The 25,650-nt window shown below is 46.9% G+C and overlaps 1 protein-coding gene across 7 annotated transcripts in view; it reads left to right on the top strand.

Annotated features, from left to right (window-relative positions):
• The window catches only part of NT5C2 (5'-nucleotidase, cytosolic II), a 55,781-nt gene that overhangs the window by 17,465 nt on the left and 12,666 nt on the right, over nucleotides 1-25,650 (top strand). For all 7 annotated transcript variants that reach the window (XM_025201247.1, XM_025201246.1, XM_025201245.1 and 4 more), the window contains 4 exons: nucleotides 606-679; nucleotides 21,780-21,897; nucleotides 23,333-23,428; nucleotides 24,744-24,835. In XM_025201247.1, coding sequence (XP_025057032.1) covers nucleotides 606-679; nucleotides 21,780-21,897; nucleotides 23,333-23,428; nucleotides 24,744-24,835 — 380 coding nt within the window. The remainder of the gene's footprint in view (nucleotides 1-605; nucleotides 680-21,779; nucleotides 21,898-23,332; nucleotides 23,429-24,743; nucleotides 24,836-25,650) is intronic.

Here is a 25,650-nt window from a genome sequence, read left to right as displayed (position 1 = left end):
CTAAGCTCCTGGGGTAGGAGGTGCATCTCACTCAGTATGCTGTTGTATTATAATCAATGACTAGTAACAATATTGGTCTGAATTTGATGACCAATCTTTTTAAATGTGTTTGGAGCTTTCAGATTAGTTTCCAACAGTAAATGGTAAGTGTTGATTCAGAGCATTGCTAACTGTTTTCTTGTGTCCTCACCTGTCTAGAATATTTTCTTTTAATCAGAAAAATTGCCTTATGTTCCATCCTCTGAAACCACTTTCCTCTCATTTGAACTGTGGTTCAAAATATTGTATACTCTGAATTCAGGATTTTTACAGACTATATCAGGTGTGTGCAATGCGTCCATGTCCATACGCACACCAGCGATTGGGACTATCCATGAAAAAAATAGTGGCTTTGTTGCAAGAGTACTGACAGATCCAGCTGAACTGTGCATTACTTTCTAGGCACGTTCCGATTTGTACGTACTGAGAATGGTCTGGGTATGTGAGATCAGATACATATCTTTATAGCAAGCCAAATACATGTATTTCTAAACAATAATATTCTAGAAATGCTTATTCCTATGGGTTTATTTTCTCTTTCTCTCTCTTTTTTTTTTTTTTAACAGGGTCTTTGTGAACAGAAGTTTGGCCATGGAAAAGATAAAGTGCTTTGGTTTTGATATGGATTACACGCTTGCTGGTGAGTTACCCTCTTGATTTTTGTCACTGATCCCGATCAATGTCTTGTCTTTTCCTAAGAAAAAAGAACAGCCACTGGTTGCTAGCCGCTGCTTCCTTAGCAGGCTCAAGGTCCTCCTCCTCAGAGTACTTTCACTTGAGGTGTTTCACTCAGAAGCTGTGTTTGGTCTCTCAGCATACAGCTATAGTAGAGTTTCAAGTGCTTATGGCTCTTAGTAAAACCAAAGCTCACAGTGGGTGTAACTGCCATCCTCCATGGCGTTTCTCTTTGAAATGACCCATGAGCTGAGCTTGGTTACAAGCAGTAAAGTGATTTTGAGTCTTACTCTGAGGAGGTAAAGGCTGTAATTCACACTGCATGGAGGGCGGTGATCTGTGCGAGTGATCCACCACCCACCCAGAGTGAGGAAGCTTCCTATTTCTCACTTCTCTGTTGTCAAAGGGTGTGGGCACCCAAACAAGTTACCATGAGGTAAGTGAGGGTGCCAACTTGTCACGTCATCTACTCCAGAGTGAATGCCCATGTGCATGCTTTTGCCACACAATAAACATGAGGTAACTTACCCTACTGTCAGTGAGGGGAGCTGCCTCACATTTTCCCTGTGCTCACAGGCAGTGACTGCATTGTAGCCAGACATGGGATAAGTCTGCACCCTCATTTACGCTGGGTGTGTCTACACGTGCATTTCTTGTGCATTAAATTTACTGTGCAGTCACTTACTGAACAGTAAGCAGATATATGCTGGCACCTACAAGTGCAGGTGTTAAAATGCAGTAATGCTGTATGTGGACCAACTGGGGACTAAAGTTAGTCCCAAGTCAGTCCACACGCAGCGTTACTGCGCAGCAAGGCGTCTTTACTGAACAAGAAGGAGCAATTAGTGACAGGCAGGGGTAGCAAGGCTGAGCTATTCAATGAGTTTTTTGCCTCAGTGTTCCTGAACAGGGCTCAAGATAAGTCTCCTAATGGGTTCTTAGACAGGCATCAGAGGGACACCAGCCCACCAGCTGTCGACACTGACTTGGTGCAGAGTCACTTGGATGGACTGGACGTGTTCAAGTCGGCAGGCCTGGACGAGCAGCATCCAAGAGTACTGAAGGAACTGGCCAGTGTCACAGCAGAGCCACTGGCACGGCTGTTTGGGTGCTCAGGGCAGGTCCCGGAGGACTGGAAAAGGGCCAGCGTGGTCTCTGTTTTCAAGAAGGGGAGGAAGGAGGATCTGAGTAATTACAGGCCAGTCAGTCTCACCTCCATCCTTGGAAAGGTGTTTGAAAAGATTATGAAGGATCATGTTTGTGGGAGTCCAGCGGGAAAAATAATGCAGCAGGGCAACCAGCATGGATTTGTAGCAGGTAGATCATGCCTGACCAATCTAGTTTCGTTTTATAACAGGGTCACAAAATGCTTAGATGCAGGAGTAGAGGTGGATGTCATTTTCTTGGATTTTAGCAAGGCCTTCGATATGGTATCTCATCCTATTCTCATAAATAAATTAAGAGGCTGTGACATAGATGTTTACATGGTCTGGTGGGTGGCAAATTGGCTTAGCAGTCGCACCCAGAGAGTGGTAGTAGACAGGTCGGTATCGATTTGGAAGGATGTGGGTAGTGGGGTCCCGCAGTGTTCGGTCCTTGAACCTGTACTCTTCAATGTCTTCATCAGCGACTTGGATGTGGGTGAGAAGTGTACTTTGTCCAAGTTTGTGAACAATACTAAATTGTGGGGTGAAGGGCACGCTCCGGAGAGTAGGGAATGATTGCAGGCAGACCTGGACAGGTTAGAGAAGCGGGCAGTACACAATAGGATGCAACAAGGACAAGTGCAGAGTGCTGCACCTAGGGTGCAAAAATATCCATCACACCAACTGGCTGGAAGTGACCCTCTCAGCAGCACAGAAGTGGAAAGGGATCTCGGAGTCATAGTGGACTCCATGATGAACATGAGTTGGCAGTGTGACGAAATCATCAGGAGAGCTAACCGCATTTTATCATGCATCAGCAGATGCATATCAAATAGAGCCAGGGAGGTGATACTTCTCCTCTATGCGGCATTGGTCAGACCACAGTAGGAGCACTGCATCCAGTTTTAGGCACCGCACTTCAAGAAGGGTGTGGATAGACTTGCGAGGATCCAGAGGAGGCCACTCGTATGGTAAGGGGCTTACTGGACAAGCCCTATGAGGAGAGACTGAGGGACCTGCACCTCTTCAGCCTCCGCAAGAGAAGGCTGAGAGGTGATCTTGTGGCCACCTACAAATTCATCAGGGGATGCAGCAAGGGATCAGAGATGCTCTGTTCACCAGGGCGCCTCTTGGGGTAACAAGGAGCATGGTCACAGACTGACAGAGTAGATTCAGGCTAGGTGTCAGGACAAACATCTTCACGGTGAGAGTGGCCAGAATTTGGACTGGGCTGCCAAGGGAGGTGGTGCTCTTCCCTACCTTGGGGGTCTTTCAGAGAAGGCTGGATAGGCACCTGGCTGGGGTCATGTGACCCCAGCGCTGTTTCCTGCCCAGGCAGGGGGTCGGACTCGATGATCTGTTGAGATCCCTTCTGACCCTAGCATCTATGAATCTATACATGCATTACTGCACAGTAACTAATTGGTCATAAATTTGATACCTGCATGATGCAGGTATCAAATTTACTCCCAGGTCAGCGTAAGTCTCCATATTTACTGCGCAGTACAGGCATGTGTGTGTAGATGCTGCCCATACTGCACAATTATTTTTGGTTACTGCACAGTAATTTTGGTTACTGCGCAGTAAATATGCACATGTAGACATGCCCACTGAGGCTGATTGTGAGCTCTTCTACCCTGGCTCTTTGGCTTGTAAGAAGGCACGAAGGATATGAAGTGTCTTGTGTTTCACTTGAGCCAGGCAGTTAGAAAACTTGACATTCTGAGTGGAAATATATCGGGAGAGCTGCAAATGACCTTTGAGCTTTTGATATTTTTCTTGTATAACTTTGCTCTCCATCATGTACTGGGGATGACACTGATGGGAAACTTAAGATAGAGGAGGGTTAAGGGACCAGATTTCTGTGGAATAAAACTGTTGGTCGAACGAAATGCATCAGATTCTCAGCATTTGAAACAAGAAAAAGATAAAAAGCCCACACTTAGTTTCACAGGGGTGCCCTGCCATCTCCTCATTGTAATACTCGACATTGCACGAATTTCTATCCTCCTTTCCTGCCCCCAGTGCTCCCCAAAGTGTCACTGATACGAGGGATAGGATAGCGCATCTGCTACCCTGGGTATTTGAATTTAGAATTGCCATGTGCACACCTGTTCAAACTGAGAAGTGTAAGTTAAAATATCAAGGTCAGCTAGCATGTGGGGCAGTGCAAGGGGTCAAGTATGGTAATTTAGTGACTGTATCGACTGATAAGCTAGAAACAGATGAGGAGTGTAGCCGGAGGGGGTCTCAGGAACAAACCAAGGGTCAGAGAAACCAAGTGTCAGCAGCAAAGGTGAGGTCAGGAAAGGCTCCAGCATGGTTTAATGCAGCACCCTGGGGGGGCTTTCAGGCAGCACTTTTGGGAGGGCGGAGAATTGCAGCTGACATGTGGGTGGCCTGTTTTCCTTAGTATGAGCAGTTGTCATGCAGGGAGCTGATGTGTATAAGGGCTGGATTATTCCCCAACCCTTTCAGTATTTACTGCTTAAAAATTCCTGGAGCTGCTTTGAAATTGTAAACGTCGTCATTGCTAAGCTCTGCCAGGTGTGATCATGATCCACATTGTGTATAAGGGGGTCGTGTTTTCCAGATGAAAACACGGGACACTTTGTGACAGCATTTTTAGGATTACAGTGTCCTCCCATGTAAAGCCTGAGCTTTTTATTTGGAAAGCTTGCGGGTGTCGCTTCTGTAACAGAAAAACAGCAGGTCCATGCTTCTCATAGTGGATGCCTCTTCCAGGAGCTGAGGTGTGCAAATGAGGTGAATGTGAAACACCAGGGCAGTGTTGTGGACATGGCCTCTGAACAGAAGATCAGCTTTGATAGCATCCACCCCCATTCAGCTGTTCGTTTCACTGGATATATGTCCCACTGGAGGGTTCCCTGCCCATGTGAACAGCAAATGACTTGAACAAATGCATTAGAGGTATTCAAAAAATACAATTTGGTGGAGAAAATGAAAAATAAGAATGTGTCCTGTGTCACAAAAGATTTTCCTAGCATGCAAGATGAAACCCAGGGGCTACCCTAGCGGACCTGGATATAAGGTCACTTGAATCCAGGCATGCGGTAGCTGTGCACATACACTGGCTGACATGCTACATGAGATACAAAACGGAGAAAGACATGACATGAGCAGAGGCCTGGGACCTCTTTGTTTCAAGTCTGAGACCCACCTGTGGCCCTTGACAAGTTGTACTTTGTCCTGTGAGATCGGTGGTACTTACAAGGGTGTTGTGGGAATGCAAGTAGGTTGTAATGTATTTGGAAGATGGAAAGCATCACCCATTTTTCTTGACTCATTTAGCCAAACTAATACAGGATCACCTGCTCAGCTTTCCAAGTTTCAGTATCCTTTTTGTGCCCCTTCATGTGCACCTGAAAGAGCAATCTAAGCCAGTCCAACTGCTGCTTTTTCTTGTTGGAAAAGGAAAGAACAAAAAGAACTCTGATTTTTGCTGTAATGCAGCATCTGTAAATGATATCTCTATGCCTGTCTGGTGGATGTTAGCTGAGTCCCTTGGAAAACACTTCGGGGCTTGTAGAGGGAAAGAAATCACCCAAGGGGAATAAGAAGACCTTTCAGTCCCTCAGTTACTCATCTAATCTTCTGCCTCTGCAGAAGAGATTATAAATCTGCTATATCAACTTTTATCATTAAAAATGGCTTAAAAATCCCAAGCGCTCTCATTAGCACATTAAATGATATACAGGCAAAACTAAAGGCAATAATCATGCCGAGACCTTGGGTTTGGAAGGAACTCGGGGTCCTTTTTTCATTTGGTCTCCTCAAAGCCCTTACAAAAAGTAAATTGATGACATTTACTCCTGGCTGGTGGTCGTTGCCTTCAGCAGCTCAGGATGCAGCCAAGGGACTGAATAATTTTTGGGGTGCAGCTGCATATTGCCCATCTTGTGAGGAGAGGAGACAGGATAAGCATCAGGAAATAAAAGTTTCAGGTTTTAAGGGACTGCTGAGGGGGTGGGGGGCAGAGGGTGATCAGGCAGGGGGTGCCACATGCATGTGGGCACACATACATGCACGTGGCAGCCAGGTAGAGTTGTGGAGAGCAGCTCCCCACAGGGTAAGTCTATAGGGGTGAGGGGCATGGGTGATGTGGGGTGGGGCATAAGCCATGTGTCAGGGGGGCATGGAGGGGCACATGCCCCACACACTCACTTCCTGCCCCATACACTGGGGGGCTGGGGCCTAGGGGTGGGGAGCAGCTGGTCAGGAGTGAGGGGCACAGCATGATAGGGGGTTGGGAAGCTGAGGGTTGGGAGTGAGGGGTGCCGGTGGGCATAGGAGGCTGTAGGTCGGGAGTGAGGGGCACCAGTAGGGCCAGGGGGCTGCAGGTTGGGAATGAGGGGTGCTGGCAGGGCTGGGGGACTGTGGTTTGGGAGTGAGGGGTACCAGCATATCAGGGCTGCTCAGAGAACATGGGATTGTTTATCATAGAATTATTAACTCTTCCGTGGGTTAGTACTTCTCAACGCAAGTACTGTCGTATGGCAGAGTTGTCTACCGCACAGCAATGCACGTGTGGACACTGATGGGGCTGGCTGGGGCAGGAGGGTGCTCCAGTGCGGGGGCTGCCTGCCAGCTAGCCCCGCACTAGAGCACCCTCATGCCCCAGCCAGCCCCTCCGCAGCACACTGAGCCAGAGGGAAGCAGCCGCGGACTGGCAGGCTGACCCCTGGGCCCTCTAGCAAGCTGAGGCTGCTCCGACCTGGTTTAACATGCTGCAGTCCCAGGCGCACGTTCAAATGGCGCACCTAGGAGCAATAAAATCTGGCACAATATGCACCAGAGTTTATTGCTTCACATTAATTGCACATGTAGACATGCTTACTGTGTATTTGCCTTCCCTCCTTTTCTCCAAACTTTGTGGTCACCATTTGCAGCTGGTTTTACCTGCTAGGACATAACCTGAAATAAAAAGCTTAGATTTCCTTTGTTGCCCACAGAGGGTTGCTGCCGTACCTTTGCTGGTAAGGCGGATGGACCCACCATTTCTAGAAGCTCAGCAGTTCCTAAGTGTTTGTGCTGGAGAAGGAGTATGTGTAGGATACAAACCTATCAAATTATTCACGTACCCTTTCCTTCACTGTACTCTGTTTTGTCTTGGATTGGTGCATGGCATTTTAGTACACAGTTCCGTTTAGGTGAGAGAGAAAGCATTTGAAGTAATGTCCTGAGCTTCAAGAAAAATAGCACGACTTCGGTTGTGGCTTGTAGGCCTCATATAGGGTTTGAGCAGCAGTTCCTGGAAGCCCTCCTGGGCCCAGAGCAAAGAAGAATGACGGGCCAGTGCAGCGATCACTGTTAGAGGTTTGCAGCAGTGCAGGGGTGCTGTGCAGTCATCCTCACAGCAGCCTTTAGTTCTTTCTTCCTGACCTTTCTCAGTTTCACAAGGGCAGGGTTTCTGATACTGCAGCAGGAACTGTTAGCTTTACTTTCTTATTGGAAAGGAGATAACATTATACAAGCGTCAGGATTTAGCATCCTCAAATAGACCTGCCAGGCAGCCCTTTGGTGAACACACAGCTGCAAGAAGTAGTAATTTTGGATGAGCTTTACGTTTAAATCCTTAAATTAGCAAATTTAAAGGATTTTTTATAGTTCCTTTTTGTTTTGTAAATTATGGCTTCCTCACTTCATCCGAGTGATTCATCTTTGCTCCCCTCCTTCCCCAACTCTTACTGGGAGAACTCAAATAAGGAATAATGTTACTCTATTCCTGTTTCCTTCCTATTTGTCTCCTAGTGTCAAGCCCTTAGCATTTGAGGGCCATCCCTGCCTCTGGATAGTGCAGCTATTGAGCATCCAGAAAAAGATGTACAAGTATTTCTGTACTGTGTCTTCTAAAACCAAACCTGGCCTATGAAAAAGAACAGGTGCAAATAGCACAGTAGACTGTCATTAGCCCAGCATTTCATTGTGCCCACACAGCAGGGTGACGGGCACTTTAGAAATGCCATTGAGAGGCAAGTCAAATTTAAATCAAGCAGAACATTATGTGATTTCTTTCTCAGGGGCTGCATCTACACAAGACGCTAACTGCAGTAGCCTAATTCTGTTGCGGATTAGTGTGCAGAGCAAAAACCATGCTAATATGCTAATGAATAGTAGTATTAGGTTATTGCACAGGTAGTGTCACTAAAAAGCTGTGTGCTAGTGCTACTGTGCAGTTGCACCAGTTACTGCACATTGATTTAGTACTTGGATATACAGGTACAAAACTTAATGTGCAATAACGATGGCACATTAGTGAACATGTAGATGCACCCAGGGTGTGCTAAACGTTTGATGAGTAATATTATTAGATCTGGATCCAAGTAAGCCAGGAGGCCTTGACATTGCTGGGACTTAAACAGGACAAGTTGCACAAGGAGGTTGCAGATGTATGTCCCTTGACAGAACTTGAGGGAAACAGGTGAAGGGTTTTAAGCAGGTTGTAATTTCACACCGAGTCCCTGGCAAATGGAGAGGAATTAATAAGAGCCATTTACATAGTAGTGCCTAAGAGGGCTTCTCAATCACTAACCGTCCTCTGCATTAGCTGTGGCCTGGCTGAAAGTTTTATCTTCTCCAGGAGATAAATTATGTGTAGTATAAATAGTCAGGATGGTTTCATTTGGAAAGCTATCCCTGCACTTAAATCACTTCTGCCTCTGTTCTGGATGGGAATTAGTAATAAAGGCATCATTAACTGAGAAGAAGGATGGTCAGTGAGACATTTAACTGCCATGTCTGCGTATGCTGGAAAGGATTCATTTTGTACAGCCCTGATGGAATTAAGTTTTGATCTTAAAAGCTTGGCAAACTTAAAAGCAAATGCTACGATTTGTTGTACCACAGAGTTGTTATGGAGAGACTACTCCCACTAGGTTATGAGCAAATCAGCGCATGCATCCTCATAGCATCACAGATATTAGAGATGGAAAAGACCTCCTGGGTCACTGCGAACAGCTGCCTTTCCTAATCTGCTCCAAACATAACACAGAGTCCATATTCATTCCTTTCTTGGAATTAGATTTTATGAACAAAGCCCTCTGGAAAGATTGGTCTGCGCACTTCTCTAGGGAGCCCGGCCTGTTTTGCTTGCATCCAACTGAGGTAGTGAACAATTCGGCACAGCTAATCCATTTAACCCCGTGCCCATGGAATCACTCCTTCTAACCGGGTACCATGTTTCAGACAAGCAATGCCTGGCTGTTATTTCATTTATCTACCTCCTGCCAGTGCAGGGCTGCTCCCCATGCCAGTGATTTGGCTCTGTTTTATCATGGGCTGGCAAATTTGCCGTGCAGATCTCCTCCAGGTGGAAAGTTTGGCCTTGGAGTTTGCACTCTCCGATGACCCACCAGCACTCTGGAACGGCGAATCACAGCAAGCACCCGTTTTACGAGATGAGAGTTCCTACAGAGCCTGTCTGTACCCACCATTTTCTGATCCGAGGCAGGGAGGCCCTTTGATTGCAGCTCCTTGTGTTTCCTGGAGGAGTGAACAGGCTGCATCTTCAGCTTCCTGAATCCTGAGGTCTTGTCTGTGCAACCTGTACAGAGGTACCTCTTCAGGGAACGGCAGCTTAGACTGGCACGAGTTCTTTCACTGGTATAGCTTAGTTTTAGGCTGCTTCCCTGGAGAGAGAATCTGTGCCAGCCAGGATAGCTTTGTCTACTCTGGGTCTTTTGCCGGCAAAACTGTGACGTGGAGGCGCTCGACTTTTCATGGCACGTGTATGCTAGGAACACTTTTAAATGTAAACCGGGCCCCAATTTAAGGGGGGGGGGGGGTAGGGGCAAGAAGGATTGAAAGCTCTTAGTCATTTTACTGTACTTATGTGTTAATGCAGGAGTGTTGGATCCCGCAGGCTGGATCTAGACTCACTGACCACGGCAGGGAGAGTGGCAGCAGGGAGCCATGGGGGTTAATGCAGTCATTGCTCAACCACCCTCCTCCCCACTGTTGAAACACATCCCCAGTGGGGTTTACCCCAGATTTTGGCAGCAGGACCCATCCCCAAATTCCTGGTTCCTCCGGAAGCCCCGCAAGCCAGAGAACACTTGCATCCATCCAGCCCGTGGGCCATATGTTTGACATCTCTGCTTTAAAGTATCAAAAGCAATGGAGGCTGGTAACCTCTAAAATTGGGAGGGGATGCTCAGAGCAGCGGGTGAAAATCTGAAAGCATTCTTCTCCTAGGCCAACCTATGCTTCTGTACCTGCCTAGAGGGAAAACCTCCCATGTCAGCAAGGTCCTGTTATACCCAGGCCAACGTTTTGGAGAGGTTTTATTTAAATCAAACCCACTTTTTGTTTCACGCTTTGTCCTCCTCCCCCGCTTCCTTAGAACTGAACTTTGTTATTAATTGCAGTAGTTTGGTATGAAACCTGGGGGCTGCTGGAATGAAGAAGTCTCAGCTCACCTCCAAATACTATTTAAACTAATGAGATTCTGCAGCATCCACCAGGCATGCAGCTTTTTTCTTTTCCCCTGGGCTTCAGTGAGTTTTTTTTATAAATTGCTTGCATTCCAACTATAGCTCTGCACAGTAGGTTGCCAAGGGACGAAAAGGAGACTGTTTTTTCTATATTGAAGCTGTGTAAATAACCTGAAAGACTTAGAAAATGTTGTAGAACCAGCTTTGAGAGGGAAGCTCCACTTTAATCCTGCTTGAAAGGGACCCTGGAGAAGATGGCACCTAAATATAGTTCAGGGGTCTGAGAACTACTGATTTTTAACGGGGTGTGGCCTTACTCATACAGGCATTTTTCTCTCCATCAGCTTGAAATTATTCCACTTGAAATGAGTCCTGCACCTGCTCTGAACCTCCAGGCATTGTATTTTGGGGTCTTACAATCACAGCTTTTATTTTCTAAATATTTATTTAAATGTCAGCTGTGTTAAAAATCCACTCCAATAAATGACAAAACTGGCCCATTTACACAACCTGACCTAATAGACTGAGGGGCTGGTGTAGAAGTCAAGACATGTGCTATAGTCTTCTCTCTGACTAGCCCGATGCTTCGCTGCGGCCATGTCACATCCACATAGCACATCATGTGCCCATCCGTGTCTGCGCATCAGTTTCTCCATCTGTAAATGGGCCTAATGACACGTACCTCCTTTGCAAAGTGCTTTGAGATGGATGGCTGAAAAAAAGCAGAGAGCTTGGTGTTTCATCAACACCTTGGTGATGTAGGATGAAAAGAATGGGATAGTTGAATACACTGAATACGGCTGAATGGTTGAACTGCTGAATCCATAAAATTAATAAACCCATTAGCAGAAATATTTTTTTCCTGTAATTTCTTTCAGATACTGTGATTTCAGGTATTGTTTGTAGCAACTGACCTTAAAAATAATCAGACAGAGGGGTTTTGCCTGATGCCTTCTTTTTCGGTTCATCATGCTGTAACCGGTGCAAATTAGCCAAGCTGTTTTGAGGTCATGCTCAGCCCTAAAAAGTGGCCCTTGTCTTTGGCCATCGCCCATGCAGATGCAACTAGCTTTATTATTTCAGATTCTGCTAACTAGATTTCCTATATATAACGACTCGTGTTGCAAGCAGGTGGTGTGGCCACACCGGAGACAGAGTGATAGAGTTTGGTAAAAGCGGCTCCCAAATGTCACATGCAAAAAATCAGATGAACACCTGCTGTGCGCATATGCCAAGATGCTTGCACATCTGCTGCGTGTTTGTGTATTCACACTCCTGCAGTTTAGCACAGGCTCAGAGGCTGTTTTTACTTCCTTATGTTTGAAAACTAGCATCTGATCAAAAAGCAGAGACGTTTCTGGTCCACCGTGGGAGGATTCTTGTTCTCGCTGGAATACCGGCAGCGTGACGATAAAGATGGTGTGAGCATTGTTTCCACTGCTGCTCTCGGGAGCTTGGCTGCTTCGGGTTGTGCAGTGCTGCGTCCTGAGATCTGCAGCTGTGGTTCCTAATGTATTGATGCTGAGAAGGAGGCATGAGAAGCACATGTTGCTCATCTTCTTCCAATAACTGACAAACTGCTAATCTGCACTACATGGTTTCTTAAAGAATCAGAGTATTAGGCTGAAGTTGTTGAAAGAGCAGGTTTTCACTGAGTGCAGGCAGCGAGTAAAAAGCTGTAGTGACCTGTCTCCATGTAATACAACCAACTGTCCAAATGATTATGGAAGAAATCATGCAAATGCTTCCCATGTCCAATAGCGCCTTTTAACAAGTGAGCTCAAAAGCGCTTTACAAGCATTAATTACCAACCCTGGGGTGTAGGGAGTATGTTTTTCTCATTTGTAAAACAAAGAAATAGAGGTTCAGCTGTCCAGCAGGGTTGACTTGAAAACTGCATGTGTGGTATTTAGAGTCATTGTGCTTAAGAAATCATTTATTTTAGCACACAGTTGACCCGTTATCTGTGGGACTGCTTATCAACACGTGCCAATTCCTTATTGGCATGCGTAAGCCAGTGGGTCAGCACGGTTGGCCAGTTATATATGCTACTTATCCAATCATGCACATAGCGTGACTTGCCCATGGAATTATGCTAATTGCGTGTGCACAATAGGCTTTTGTTTGCACACGTGTGTGTTTCAGGATTGGAGTCTTAAGTGAATTGTTCAAGAGCAGGGGTTCCCAAACTGTGGTACACATACCCCCGGGGGTACAAGATATCTCTGTGGGGCATGCAGGAGAAATTGTGTAACGGTGGATTTAATTTTAATAATAATAATAATAATAATAATTGGCATTTAAGGGGTTAAAATATCAAGCATGCTGGTAGAGGTACACGGGCAGCTGGTAAATGTGGAAGGGGGTACACAGTAAGAAAAAGTTTGGGAACCTCTGTTCTACAGCAAATCAGGAGGAGCCAGAAATAGGTCTCCAAGCTTCTCTTTTGCTCCCCTGTGCGTTTTGTTCCAGTTTCAGATTTGTGCCTCCAGGAGGGAATGAGCAATGTTTCAAGGGAGGGAATGCAAACCTCCCCGGGCAGCAGTGAGAAAGTGGAACTGCTCAGATGCTAATACACATGAACGTTGCCCTGGGGGTATTGGACTTGGATGGCAATTTAAACCTGAAGTTGTTTTCCGTACTGTTTTTGGAAACTATTGAATTGCAGTTTGAACATGAGCCTTCTGTGCAGCTATTTCTTTCCCCCTGCTTAACTCTTTATTGAAGAGCTAAGCCCATATTTTGGCAGGGGAGTTAAGTTTCCATAGAAATGCAGCAACATTTCCAGTTTTGGATTATTATCCTCATTGGGCTGTCTCTGGGCAAGGTGGTCCACAGGCGAGCACAGAAAATTTCCATTATGTCAGAGAAAAACCACAAAAACCCTCATCAAAGCAAAGGTGAATATTTGTTCAGCTGACTTAAAGACACAAATTTTCTAATGCAAAGAAATGCTCTGCTAGCTAACCAGCTCCGACACAGCCAATTAAAATGAGGATTTTTGTGAAATGCAGAGAACTAAGAAGTGGCTTTAGCTAGTATGTAAAATCTGTCCGTGCTCAGACTTCAGTGTTGTTGCTGTTGCTTCAAGCCGCACATTTTATTCAGTAGGATTCCTTCCAATGCTAAGCGAGGAGTCTTTTACCAAACTCTAGCCCGGCAGCCCAAACAGACACCATATCCAAAGCACACAGTAATGTAAGGCTACAAAACCTAGCTAGAACCATTACTAAGCTGTCTTGGGCGGGGGTGGAAGACCAGTTGCATTTTGAAACTTTCTTTTTAAAGCAATAAGTAGAAGAACACAAGATTCACAGAAGAGACATGTGCCAGCGTAGAGCAGCGCTGATTATCCACCTTCTCTTGAAGGCACGACAAATCCTGTTCCTATGGATCCTGCATGTGCTGAATGTGAGAATTATCGCTTATGTGGTTCTAGGCAAATGTCCAGCAGATAGATGTCTCAGGCCTGAAAAACTAGGCCGTGCACTGAAGATATTTGCAAGACCACGAGCAGTAATGGATTTTCTACCCACTCTTAGGCTGTCCGGTGGATTCACAGCTGCTCCATGATTGTTAGAGAAGACTCAGGCCTGGACAAGTCCCGTCCCATTGTTCGTGTGTATGTGTGTGTGAGAGAGGAGCTGCTGGATCCACATGGTCACAGGTTCAGCACCCCTGCACCTGGCCGTGGGAGGTGGCAGGTCTCAGTGGAGTCTAGGCTTGCCAGACTCCGGGGAGGTAGATACAAGATCCTCGAGTCCTATTCCACTTCTCTGTACATAGAAGCACTGTACCAGTTCTGACGCTTTCAGGGCCCTTGGTAGCCAGGGAAAGATTTGGTGCAGATTTGTCTTTGCAAAAGATGCACGCACGTGGGCATTGAAAAACATCCTGTGAGTCAGCAGATGGTTTTGTCGAGGTCCTGGTCCCTTGTGGATAGAAATGAATAATCTCCAGAAAAAAAGAAAAGGTACTTTAAGCAATTAAGTAAAAAACGTGCTTAACAGTCACTTATTGACTAACTCGGCAGTTTTTGGAAAGGCTCCTCTTCCATTCAAGAAAGAAAATGATAGGTAGTTCAGCAATTTTTTTCTCATTTGGGAATTAAAAAAAGATGAGAGTTAAAGAAGATGGAATATGATTTCATGACCAATCTGAAGTTATTTAGGACCCTGGAGAATTAAATGTTATGAAGGCTGCAATAGCCGAGGCCCAGCAATATGCAGCTTCAAGGAGTAAGAAAGTAAGCATTTGTCCAGGCCTAGTGGTTAGGCCTAGACAGTCAAGTGAAAGTCAAGAAAACCCCGTTCTACTCCTGGCTTTGCCTCAATCTCCCTCCGACCTTGGGTAAACCACGTAGGTGCCTACTCAGCCATTTCCTTAAACATGGGCTTAATTTGAAGAGTATGAGAGCAGTCTTGTGGAGTACAGTTGGGTTATTGATTTGCTTAATTGTTGAGCACACGCTCCGGTATTTTGAACCAGAGCCTTAAACCAGAATTTTCCAACTTGGTTCTTAAAGTCATCATCCTACATACATATTTGCACATCGAACTCCAATTCCAGTTGAACACTTAAACAACTCATGGGCACGTCTACACGTCGACGTATGGTGACGTTGTTACTACCACGATCAGTTTAGTGATGCCGGGGGAAACATCTCCAACCATTCTGTTCAGCAGCTATTAATAAGTCTGTCGTCCCTGTGTTTGTCTAGTCCCTTTTCGAACCTGGCTGTGCTCTCTGCCTCTAAAAGTGCAATTGGCTCCTGTCAAAAACTAAAACCAAAAATGAAACCAAGCCAAGTGGTATACTGTCAAAGCAGAGGGGAAGGCGTAATATCAGTGGGGAAGATTAATGTGACTTTTCAGCTTATTTCCTCCCAAATAGAGTCATTTTAACATAGGGAAGGAGCTCTGTTTATTAAAAATCTGATTTCCAGCTTCTCGGTGCCTCTTCCGGTATGTTTCCATGACAATGCCTGACAATGCGTATCTCGTAATATTCATGTTTAAGTTCTTTTAACATTTCCACAGTAGCCACTAGCATCCTAGAGCTTAAATCATAGCAGTAGAGTAATGCTGTACGAAAGCTGACATTTCTTAGCAGGTTTGGAAGAGAATAGACTTGAGCAGCTACATACAACTATCAGCTGAAACATGGCTTGCTTTCTTTTTTACAAGGTTACCTCAGAGGACAGTTAATGTTATCTCAGGAGTCTCTAGCCCATGGGTGCTATCTTACTGAGTAATCACATAGGGATTTGGAAAGGATTCTGCAGACCTTCACATGCTGAAGCTGTCTGTATGCTGTAACGTGATTTTTAAACTATACAAAACTGTACTTTTAAATTGCAAACTTAGGGCGCCTATACACATGCATCAAAGCTGCTCCAACGTGCTGTAATTACAGTGCATTGGAGCAGGCTGGATTAATTACGCCGCTCCAGCAGACTCCAGTGTCACGTGCATCAGCGTCTCCACGCTGAAAAATGGCGGCGGGGGCTTGTTCGATGAGCTTTAGTTAAAGTGCACCTGCTGCCATTTTTTCAGTGTGGGGTTGCTGATGCACATGACACTCCAGGTGCTTTAATTAGAGCAGCTCCAAGAGCCGCTCTAATTAAAGCATCTCCCCCCCGCAGCTCCTGGAGCGTGTGTATAATTGTTCTTATGCATGAGCCCTGGATGACTAGCAAGTAGTTTTAAGAAATCTAATTAGGGAAACCATTAGCAACACGTAGGGGGTGCACGCAAGTGCACGTGCACTCCCTGCAAAAAGCACTGCCAACACTGCTGGCGGTGCCTGCGGGCAGTCGCTGCTTGCCATCCCCACCCCCCACTGCACCGCCGGTGGCGTCTGTGGGCGGTCCGTGATCACCAGTGGGCGGTCCATGATCACCAGTGGACGCTGCTAATGCTTCAGTGCTGCGGCTGCCTGCCAGAGCTCACTGCTCGCTGCCACCACGCTCCTGCCAGCGCCTGCGCCACCACCGCCTACAGCAGCTCGCCGTGCCCCCCCAGCCGCCGGGGGCATGTGGCATTCATGAGGGAAGCCATGACCTTCAGGGGCCTGGAAGGATGGGACGGGGTGACCCAGCCCACCTCGAAAAGCTCAGGCTCCCACGGCTGCATCTGGGCTCTCAGAGAAACCTCTGGCTCCTTCTGCAAGAAACAAGGTTCTGCCTCCATGCAGCTGTCTGTGCTGCATAGGAAATCAGTGTCTGGTCATCATCATCATCATCCCAACCCTTCTTCCAGGCCAAACTCTGTATGGTGATTTTGGGAGCAGAAGTTTGTGATGACACACAAACTATTTGCAAATATGAATAATTCTTGTGACACTTCAGGCATGGAGCAGCCCGGATTTGGTAGCACGGGAGAGAGCATTTTCTTCCATTCCCATGCAGTCCATCATCTCCAGCCAACTTGTGGTGATGGATGATGGCAGGCTCTGGTGGGAGCCGCGCGGCACCTCTGTTGAAGCCTGAATTAGCTGAAGGTGGCCCCATGGAGTGCTATTGAGGTACAGATCTGGAAGGGCTTTCTCAAAAACCAGCCAAGCCAAACACGCTCCAAACTTTCTTACCTGTGCGGTTTGCAAAACAGTCGTTGACATTATTCCATGAAAGGTGCAGACTGCAGTGCTATAAAGGACCTTCTTAGAAACACTATCCAAATCCTTCAGTGTAGCGGTATGTGAACTTCTTTAAATGTCATTTCTTAGCCCTCGCAGATACACGTAACATGCGGAACAGGTCTCATTCCCTGTACCAGCTCTAGTCGCAAACCGGTCCCGCACCATGCCTTGTATGGTTCTGTGGCATTTTCCATAGCAGCACATCACAAAATGCCCTGACCATAAAAGCTCAGCAGACACGGGTGTGAAATGCAAGAATTAAGTTTTGATATGCATGAGTCGTGCCGAATCAACATCCCAAGTCCTTGCTGGGAGCGGTTTCCAGATCCAGGGCAAAATTCTCTTCTCTGATCTCCACAGCGGTTCTTGACTGAGCTATTCTGCTGTGGTGACGCGCGCAGCAGCTTGGCAGGTGCCAAAGGGATGGCATGCTTGAAAGGAGAGACAGGGCACCAGGCCACATTGTAACCTGCCACCACGTCAGGAAGGGGCAGTAATGATGAAATCACAGATCAAGGTGAAGCCCCGTCCTGAACGGACTGTACGTATTTCTGAGAGAAACCTGAAGGGTCCATCTCTCAAGCAACAGTTGTGCAGCTTATCATGCCAATAAAATATTCCTGGATTGGCTTGAGCATGTTTTGTGGACTTGAGGGTAGGATTTTGCCTGGATGAGTCACAGTTACTAAATGCATCTCCTCTGTGAATCAGTTTGAAGCAGTGTTTTGGAATAGCCAGCAGGCCTGCTTTCCACCTCACCTGAGGGCAGCAGCTCCAGCAAACACTCGAGTCCTAAATGGTGCAGAGCTGTGGTGGTTTTAAAATCAGTGTGATTTTTTTTTTTAACAGGGGAGCCCAGTGTAACTCCTTCCAGGCTGGAGTGACACTCTGCATCTGCACCTGCCTCATGTGAGTTAAAATCCTGGCAGCAGCATTTTGCACATGCTGGAGCCTCTGTAGAGATTTTTTTTTCTTTTCAGGAAGGCTATAAAATTGCTACCGAATGTGTCTTGGCAGCAAAGGTAATGGACGGAGAGTGCACGAGAGTGCCGTTCCTCGCTGTACGAGTTTCACTCGTTCCAAATTGGCTGCCCTTCTAACGGGTGCTGTATAAGGAAGCCCCGCTCGTCACCATTCACGTCTGTGGTCTCACTTTGAAACCGTCGATTGTGGGATTCTGTGACGAGACAATGTGACGGGGAAGCTGAAAGTGCTGTCCGCTGGCTTCTGTTTTCATAGCTTTGGTTGGTCTCTTCAGATCCATCGTTACAAAATCCACGAGCACTGCGTACAGACGCTTTTCTCTGTTTTGGAACATGGATTATTAAAAATAACTTGTCCTTATAGGGTTGGGGTCTTGGCATGTTTGCAGAGGCCTGGGGGTCAATTAAAGGAGGACATTAAAATAAGTTATAATAGGTACGTAGATTTTACTGACAGGATGTTCATGGTGGGCCAAGAGACTGTGCAAAAGCATCCTGAGGATGAAGCACTTGTGCTTTGATGGCTGTGCATCCTTCAGCGGTCAGGGGGTTTGGGGGTGCTTCGGGCTGTCATGGCACAGCTGGCCCCACATGGCAGGTCTCCAAAATCCAGGTCACCCGTAGCACTGTACAGCAGGCCTCAACCTGTGCTCCCAGTGTAGGATTGTGGAGGAGTTCCCAAGAAAGTATTGAACTACTTTTTTAAATTATCAAAGCACCTTCTGTCCTCACTTTTAAATTCTTCCACAGATGACTGAGAGGAGGGAGCTATAGAGATGCATCAGCCTTGAGTACAGCACTGAGTCCTATGTGTGTATGTAGGTAGCACTGTGCACAGTGTGGATGCCTTCTCCCGCAAGGACGCTGCGGCTGCAGCCCCACAAGTCTGTTCACACTGGTTATCTCAAGTAGACGGATCATTTGCTGGGAAGCTCACGTTACCCAAATGAGCGTTCGCGCAGCTTGCAAGAAAATGTCAGTAGGTCGTAGCTCGTCCTGATTAATATGTTGCGTACCGCGGTGTGGCGTGTTGTCAAAACGGGACATGGGCTCGGGTGAGCTCTGACTCTGTTCTCAGTTGTGTCTAATTAAAGGAAAGTTTATCTTGGACCATGTCACGGTAACTGGAGAGCAACGTTTATAGTTCATTTCCATCCTCCCGGCGTCCGGTTTCCAGCGTCTGTTGATGTCGTGTATTAGCAGGGAGACTCCTATTTTAGTGGTGACGTCCAGGCAGAACAGACTGACCTGAATGAGCTAACAGGTTACATTTCTGCAAAGCTGGGGCCAGGAGGCTGGTGAGGTGCAGGGGTTTATAGGTGAGGATGTATACTTTTCAAATCTTCAGGGCCCGCCGTTGGGCTGGGCTGCCACCTCGGAGATCTGGATTTGTTCCCCACGTTGTTCTAGTATGAGAGTCCCATATAGTCCTCTGCAACAGCTTTTCTGTTGGTGGCTTTTGAGCTGCTTTCTTAGGTTTAGAAGACTAAAAAGAAGTCCTTACTGGTGAGTAGGTAGAAGAGAGGCGGCCAGTTGTGGGGAGGGATTGAGTCTGCAGGTATGTCGCAAGCCACGTGATGCAAGTGTGAGCACAGGCTCCATTCCTCTGAAAACAGCATTAGACAAACCCGGGTGTTACTTGGAAGAGAAAATTGTGCTAGCAGCAGCCAAGCTTTCCTAGCGATTGACTCCTGGGGTTGATGAGAAATGCTTTCTGTCCATCTCGAATGGCTTGTGCCCGCTCACAGGGCTCAGTACAGTGGTCTTTGGCCTCCAAGACTGCCGGCTCCACGGCAGCAACGGCACAGTGCAATGGGGCTTTCCGGGTGCAGTCCCTTTGGGGATTTGTCCGGGCTCCCGGGGTGGGATAAGGCAGCAGCAATCTGAAATCAGTGTGGTTAGCAGGAGTGTCTTTGGCCTGTCTTTGTGCCAGGCTGCTTAAATAAGAAACTCTGAGGATTTGTCTAACGGCAGGTATATTTTTTGCCCAGTCCCAGCAGTGGTTTGACATTAGCCGTCCTTGCTTAAGGGGCTTCATCATCCCAGCCTCTGATCCTGCATGACCCTCTCTACATTTTATAGCCAGCCTCCTCTTGCTCCTTAAATGCCAGTCCACTTCCCAGGATTTCCTTCTCAATCCTGCTTTTCTCATTTACCTTCAGTATTTCTGCCTCTCCTTCCCCCCACAATTCCATCTGCCGTTTTTTTTCCAAAAGCCCCAGGCACCCAAAGCTTTGTAACTTTCCCTGTTTTACTATTATTATAATGAAAAGCTTTTATAACCGCTGTATTACTTTTAAGCGCTCTTCACTAGGAGTGTTGGTATTAAAAACGTGTTCCAGCTTGCAGTGAATTGTCATGTGTCTAAGTGAGGGTAGGCCTTGGCAAAAAACCAAACCAAACCCATTCCTCCCCCCCCCCATAACAGTCCCACACCTTAAAACTCAGTCACTTCAATGCTTTGGAGAACATGCATGATCCCTCCTGTCACTGCAGCCCCCCCTCTTCATGTCCTAGATTTCCTTCATGGAAATCCTTTCCTTTTTCATCTTTCTGCTCTATTTTGTCTTAAGTGTGTCCCTCCCCCTGACTTAGCTTCTCTTGTTCCACAATCATGTGCCTGTTCTTGCCTGTACTAGTTCTCTGGGGATTGTAGATGACATTCATTATTATTAATTGTATTATTTTCTAACTCCCAAAGATGTGCTAGGCACGCCATAAGAAACACAGATCTTTGCTCTGCAGAGTTTACTGTTGAAGTTGGGCCTATATGTGTGTGACTTGCAGATGTCTGCAGTCTCCAAATGTTTAATACAGTGGAGCCCACTGCCATCTCCCTCCTGACTACAGTGGAAATGACCTGATCTTGATCGTAGGGCCAGAGCCTGAGACAGAATTTCCATTGAACAAGCTTAAACATCTAGTCCAGAGAAATACAGTGAAGCTGTTGTAAATGACTGTTTAATGATTCTGTTCAACTGAGAATTGTTCGGTTCACTGGAAGTGCAATGGGAAAATGGGCCTGATGAGACTAGAGCTGCTCAAGAAATATGTTTTCTCTGCAATGAATAAGGTGTATTTCGTGAATGAGCAGAGTCCTCTGAAATACCAGAATAATAGGCTTGTATAAAGGACAATGTTTTGGTATAAGAAGGTAACATCTCATGTTTCTCTTGTACCATCCTGGTTTATTAACATATTATCTGCTAACCTGACAGCTGTCCCTTCAAAGGCAGCCAGGACAGCCCACAGCACATATAAAGTCCTCCTAGCTGGATTCCTGACACTAATATTAGCCTGCAGAATTGAACCCAGGCTCGTAGCAGTAGCACTGCAGCAAATTAAATTCAGACTCTCTGCCGCCTGCACATCAGCTCCCAAACTGTATTGGCTCATGTGTCAGCGTGGTGAAGAACAGGAATGGTGTGAAGTGAGCAGATAGAGCATCCACCGCTGGTGCGATCAGTGGTGCGCATACCACCACTTGTATGTGTTGTGTTCGTATCGCAGAGTCAAGGGAGGGGGAGAGATGCTGTCTGGAATAATTTTTGTCTGAAGCAACGAGCTCTGATGGCCTGACTGATATTTCATCCGGTGCATTCTGCTGCTGAAATCTGAACTGCATTTCCACGCTACAAAAGGCCGCTAGCATATCATGATCTAATTCCAGGAGCGCTGTAAGCACCGAAGCAAGAGAACTTGAGCTAGAGAAGGAAGATGATGGAACCGAGTGTGGTGGTGTGGAAGAGGGAGGAGGGAGAATGGAAAAGTTATTTTTAACTGTCTTCTTGTTTAACCCCCTGGCTATTTTTATATTTTCTAACTGAAATCTCATCTTGGTACAGTGTATAAATCCCCTGAATACGAATCTCTTGGATTTGACCTGACCGTAGAAAGATTAGTTTCCATTGGATACCCTCATGAGCTGCTCAATTTTGTCTATGATCCTGCATTCCCTACCAGGTAAATGACTAAAAGATACTGACCCAGTCTGCTTGAGGCTTTGAATATTTGTTCTGAAAGATCATAAAAATTGAAAGGTTGAGTGTTCAGAGGGCACCTTTTAGGCCTGCAGTTGGGCACAGAACTCAGGTGAGTAAATGAATGATTTTCACTGACTGACCTGCCTCGTACAGGGTTTTGCACATGCATACAGACATGCCGACAGAGAGCGAAAGTGCAGGGAAGGAGGCTGGCTGAGAATGTGGTCCAAAATAACCACGGAGAGCAGGAAGAGTGAAGGGACACAGCTGGGTGAACACTCGCTCAAAGCCTAGGTTTGGGGGACAATGAATTTTTCCAGAATGTGAACCTACTCGAATTTTTCATACAATATTACTTATTTTTTTAAACAACGTGTTTCTCCATGTGGGCTTTATACCAGCTCACCTGGAGAAACCCAGAAAGTGGGAACTGGCTGGAAATCTAAATGAAGGTGGGATCAGTCTAGTTGCATTGTCCAACTGGATGCAGCACAGAAGGTGCCTGCAGAATAATTCAGTGCTTTAATTCTTACGCTTCCCTCCGTTCCGTAGTAGCAGAGGGATGGGAGTTCATTTGACACCGAGCAGGTCCTTGAAGGTTGTTCCCGCTTGGGCCTTTGCTGGGTTTCACTTTTCTGATTCCCCTGGAGGCTTCTCTGCAAAAATCTCAGCAGTAGGACCACCCTCCCCTCCTGGTTGGCACTGAGCTGCATCCTCCTGTATCCTAACAGTGACCCTTAACGAACCTGCCAGGACAATTCCAGTGAGCATATTCAGTGAATTCACTGGCTTCATCCTGGGGAGGGGAAAGCAGGGATGCCTGTGCAAGGCAGCATTTTTCTCCCAAGCCCAGTGACCAGATAAACAAGAGCAAATGTTGTGCATCTTTGCCAGCGTACATGTTTTGCCCCTCAAATTGACAGCGGTGAACTGCCCGCTGTTCTGCTGTCGCGTGCCACACCTGACTGTCCTAGGTGTGCCAGAGATGAGCAGGGTGAAGAGATCCCTCCAACGTGGTGAGCGCTCCACTGCAGCCCAGCTGAGTTCCCTGTGAATTGCTGATGCAGGTGTGAGTGCCGAACACATCGAAAGCTGTACGACTTCCTGGGGGAAGGCATAGCTAAGCTTTCTGCTGAGTAAAATGACCCTGTTCTGAAATCTAGAGAGGGCAGATCAGTTATCTCTTTACACTGGCCATGCGTTTTTGTTCCCAGAAGCCAGACAAAAGGTGCATTAGAAACCTGTCCGCACAATTGCATCCTGTGTTGGTTTTGGCTTTGGACAGGACCCGCTAGACTTGGTTCCACCCAAGCAAATGGTTTCAGAGCTGATGTTCAGAGGTCTGCTGTTAGCGTGGGGTGTTTGGCCAGTGCTGACTGTGTTTTGGATTTCACTCTTTAATTGCTTTTTGACAGAGGCCTGGTGTTTGACACCCTGTATGGAAACCTGTTGAAAGTTGATGCCTACGGGAACCTCCTGGTGTGCGCACATGGGTTTAACTTCATGCGAGGGTAAGTGCTGACACCCGATGGCTTATTTCTGGTTTAATATGTGCATTTTGGTGGATTCAGTTGACATCTAAGAAATGTCGGGTGTCCTTAACGTAGAGATATTTCATAGTCTGTAGGGAAAAAAGCCAGTACAGTTGCCAGAGATCTGTGTTTTGTAGACTGTTGAAATTGGACAAGGAGGTGCGGTGGGGAAGGTTTCCAGAATAATGCATGAGGCCTTTTACCTGGGCTGGCGTAGGTTTAGTTTCCTGCCATCAGTTAAAATAGGGCAATTGTGTCAGCACTCTCTGGAGCAGGCAGAAGTCTGCATCACGTGATGCACTTCATCTTAGCTTGAGAAAGGTCAAGGACTTAAACTAGCATAAGAACTACATTTTCAGAGCTTGCCTTTTCAAAGGGTGATAAAGCAGTGTGGAAAAAGCCAGTGTGATTTCCTGCAGCCCCCTTTGTCTGTTAGCATTTTTCTTACCTGCATGAGTGGAAAGTCTAAGAAGAAAAGAGGGAGCCAACAGCGTTAGGAGCAAAATGCATTTGAGTAAATCTTTGGAGGTGTTTAAGACCCAGGTAGACAAAGCCTTGGCTGGGATGATGTAGTCAGGGCTGGTCCTGCTTGGAGCAGGGGGTTGGACGAGATGTGACCTCCTGAGGTCCCTTCAACCCTCATTTTCTGTGATTCTGTGCAATAGGAAGCAGAAACTCTAGAAGATGAACAGCACTGAAAACTCCCAGACAGTAAATAGGTGATGTTTCCATGGACTCCGGGGAATGGGACAGGAGTAAACATGCCCACAATCTGGCCCTGCTGCGTAATGAACAAAGTGTATTTAATGACCTTTTTAAACATTGCCACTCTGCCTTTTAATGATGAGAGTCTCATTATAACCTCCAACAGAATAGTTCTTGCCTCTAGAGATAAAAACTACATGTGGAAGCTCAAAAAAGCATGAGAATGGGAGGGGGTGTTGATTCAGTTCGAGATGAAACAATCAGTGCAAGTGCAGTGGATTTGAACACAGCTGTCAGCTCTGGGATTAAGCTGTTCTCATTTCCTCTGCCAGCCTTGTTCACTCCATGTACTAAGTATTGATGCTGGAACCTGTAGCTCTGCCAGAGCCAGCGCGGTTATGGGAGTGTGAAGTGAATCCTATTCTTACTAGTTCATCACCAACACAGTGGTAACTTCCCCGCAGCATGGTAAAAGTAGACATTGCCAAAGGCTTGATGGACTCTTGAGTAAGCTGACCTTTTCTGAAGAACTGGAGAGCATCACGTGGCCTCACTCATTTTCTTCCTTTGCTGCTTTATTTGCTTTCAGGCCAGAAACTCGGGAGCACTACCCAAACAAGTTCATTCAGAGAGACGACACGGAGCGCTTCCACATTCTGAACACACTGTTCAATCTACCAGGTGAGTCCTGGTCAGGGGGAGAAGGCCAGATCCTGCAGTAGTGGGAGTTTTGCCAGTGACTTGCTTGGCAGCATGATCATAGAATTACAGACAATGAGGGAGGGAAGGGACCTCAGGAGGTCACATGTGGTCCAACCCCCTGCTCCAAGCAGGGCCAGCCCCAACTGCATCAACCCAAGCAGGGCCATGTCCACCTGGGTCTTCAACACCTCGCAGGATGGAGACTCCACCACTTCTCTGGGGAGCCTGGTCCAGTGCCTCACCACCCTCCTCATGAGAAAGTTCTTCCTAATATCCAACCTAAACGTCCCTTGCCACACTGTGAGCCCATCCAGCTCCATCCTCTTTGCAGCCCCCCTGCAGGGAGGTGAAGGCAGCTATTCAATCCCCCTCAGTCTTCTCTTCTGCAGACTCAATCAGCCCAGTTCCCTCAGCCTCTCCTCACCAGTCCTGTCCCCCAGCCCACAACCATTTTCACTGCCCTCCACTGGACTCTCTCCAACATGTCCACATCCTTTCTGTAGTGGGAGCCCACAGCTGGACACAGGACTCCAAATGTGGCCTCCCCAGTGCTGAATAGAGGGGAAGGATCACTGCCCTCCATCTGCTGGCACCGCTCCTACCCATGCAGCCCAGGATGCCGGTAGCCTTCTTGGCACCAAGGGCACACTGTTGGCTCCTGTTCAGCTTCTTGTCCCCTGTCCCCCAGGTCCTTTCCTGCAGAGCTGCTGCCCAGCCCGTCACCCCCAGCCTGCCCCGGTGCAGGGGATTGTTCTGTCCTAAGTGCAGGACTTTGCACTTGTCTTTGAGATTAT

The sequence above is a fragment of the Alligator sinensis genome, unplaced genomic scaffold (assembly GCF_000455745.1).
Source record: "Alligator sinensis unplaced genomic scaffold, ASM45574v1 scaffold61_1, whole genome shotgun sequence".
In the NCBI taxonomy this organism is placed as follows: domain Eukaryota; kingdom Metazoa; phylum Chordata; order Crocodylia; family Alligatoridae; genus Alligator; species Alligator sinensis.
Note: the sequence above shows the minus strand (reverse complement) of the source record. Positions and strands in the feature narration are given on the sequence as shown.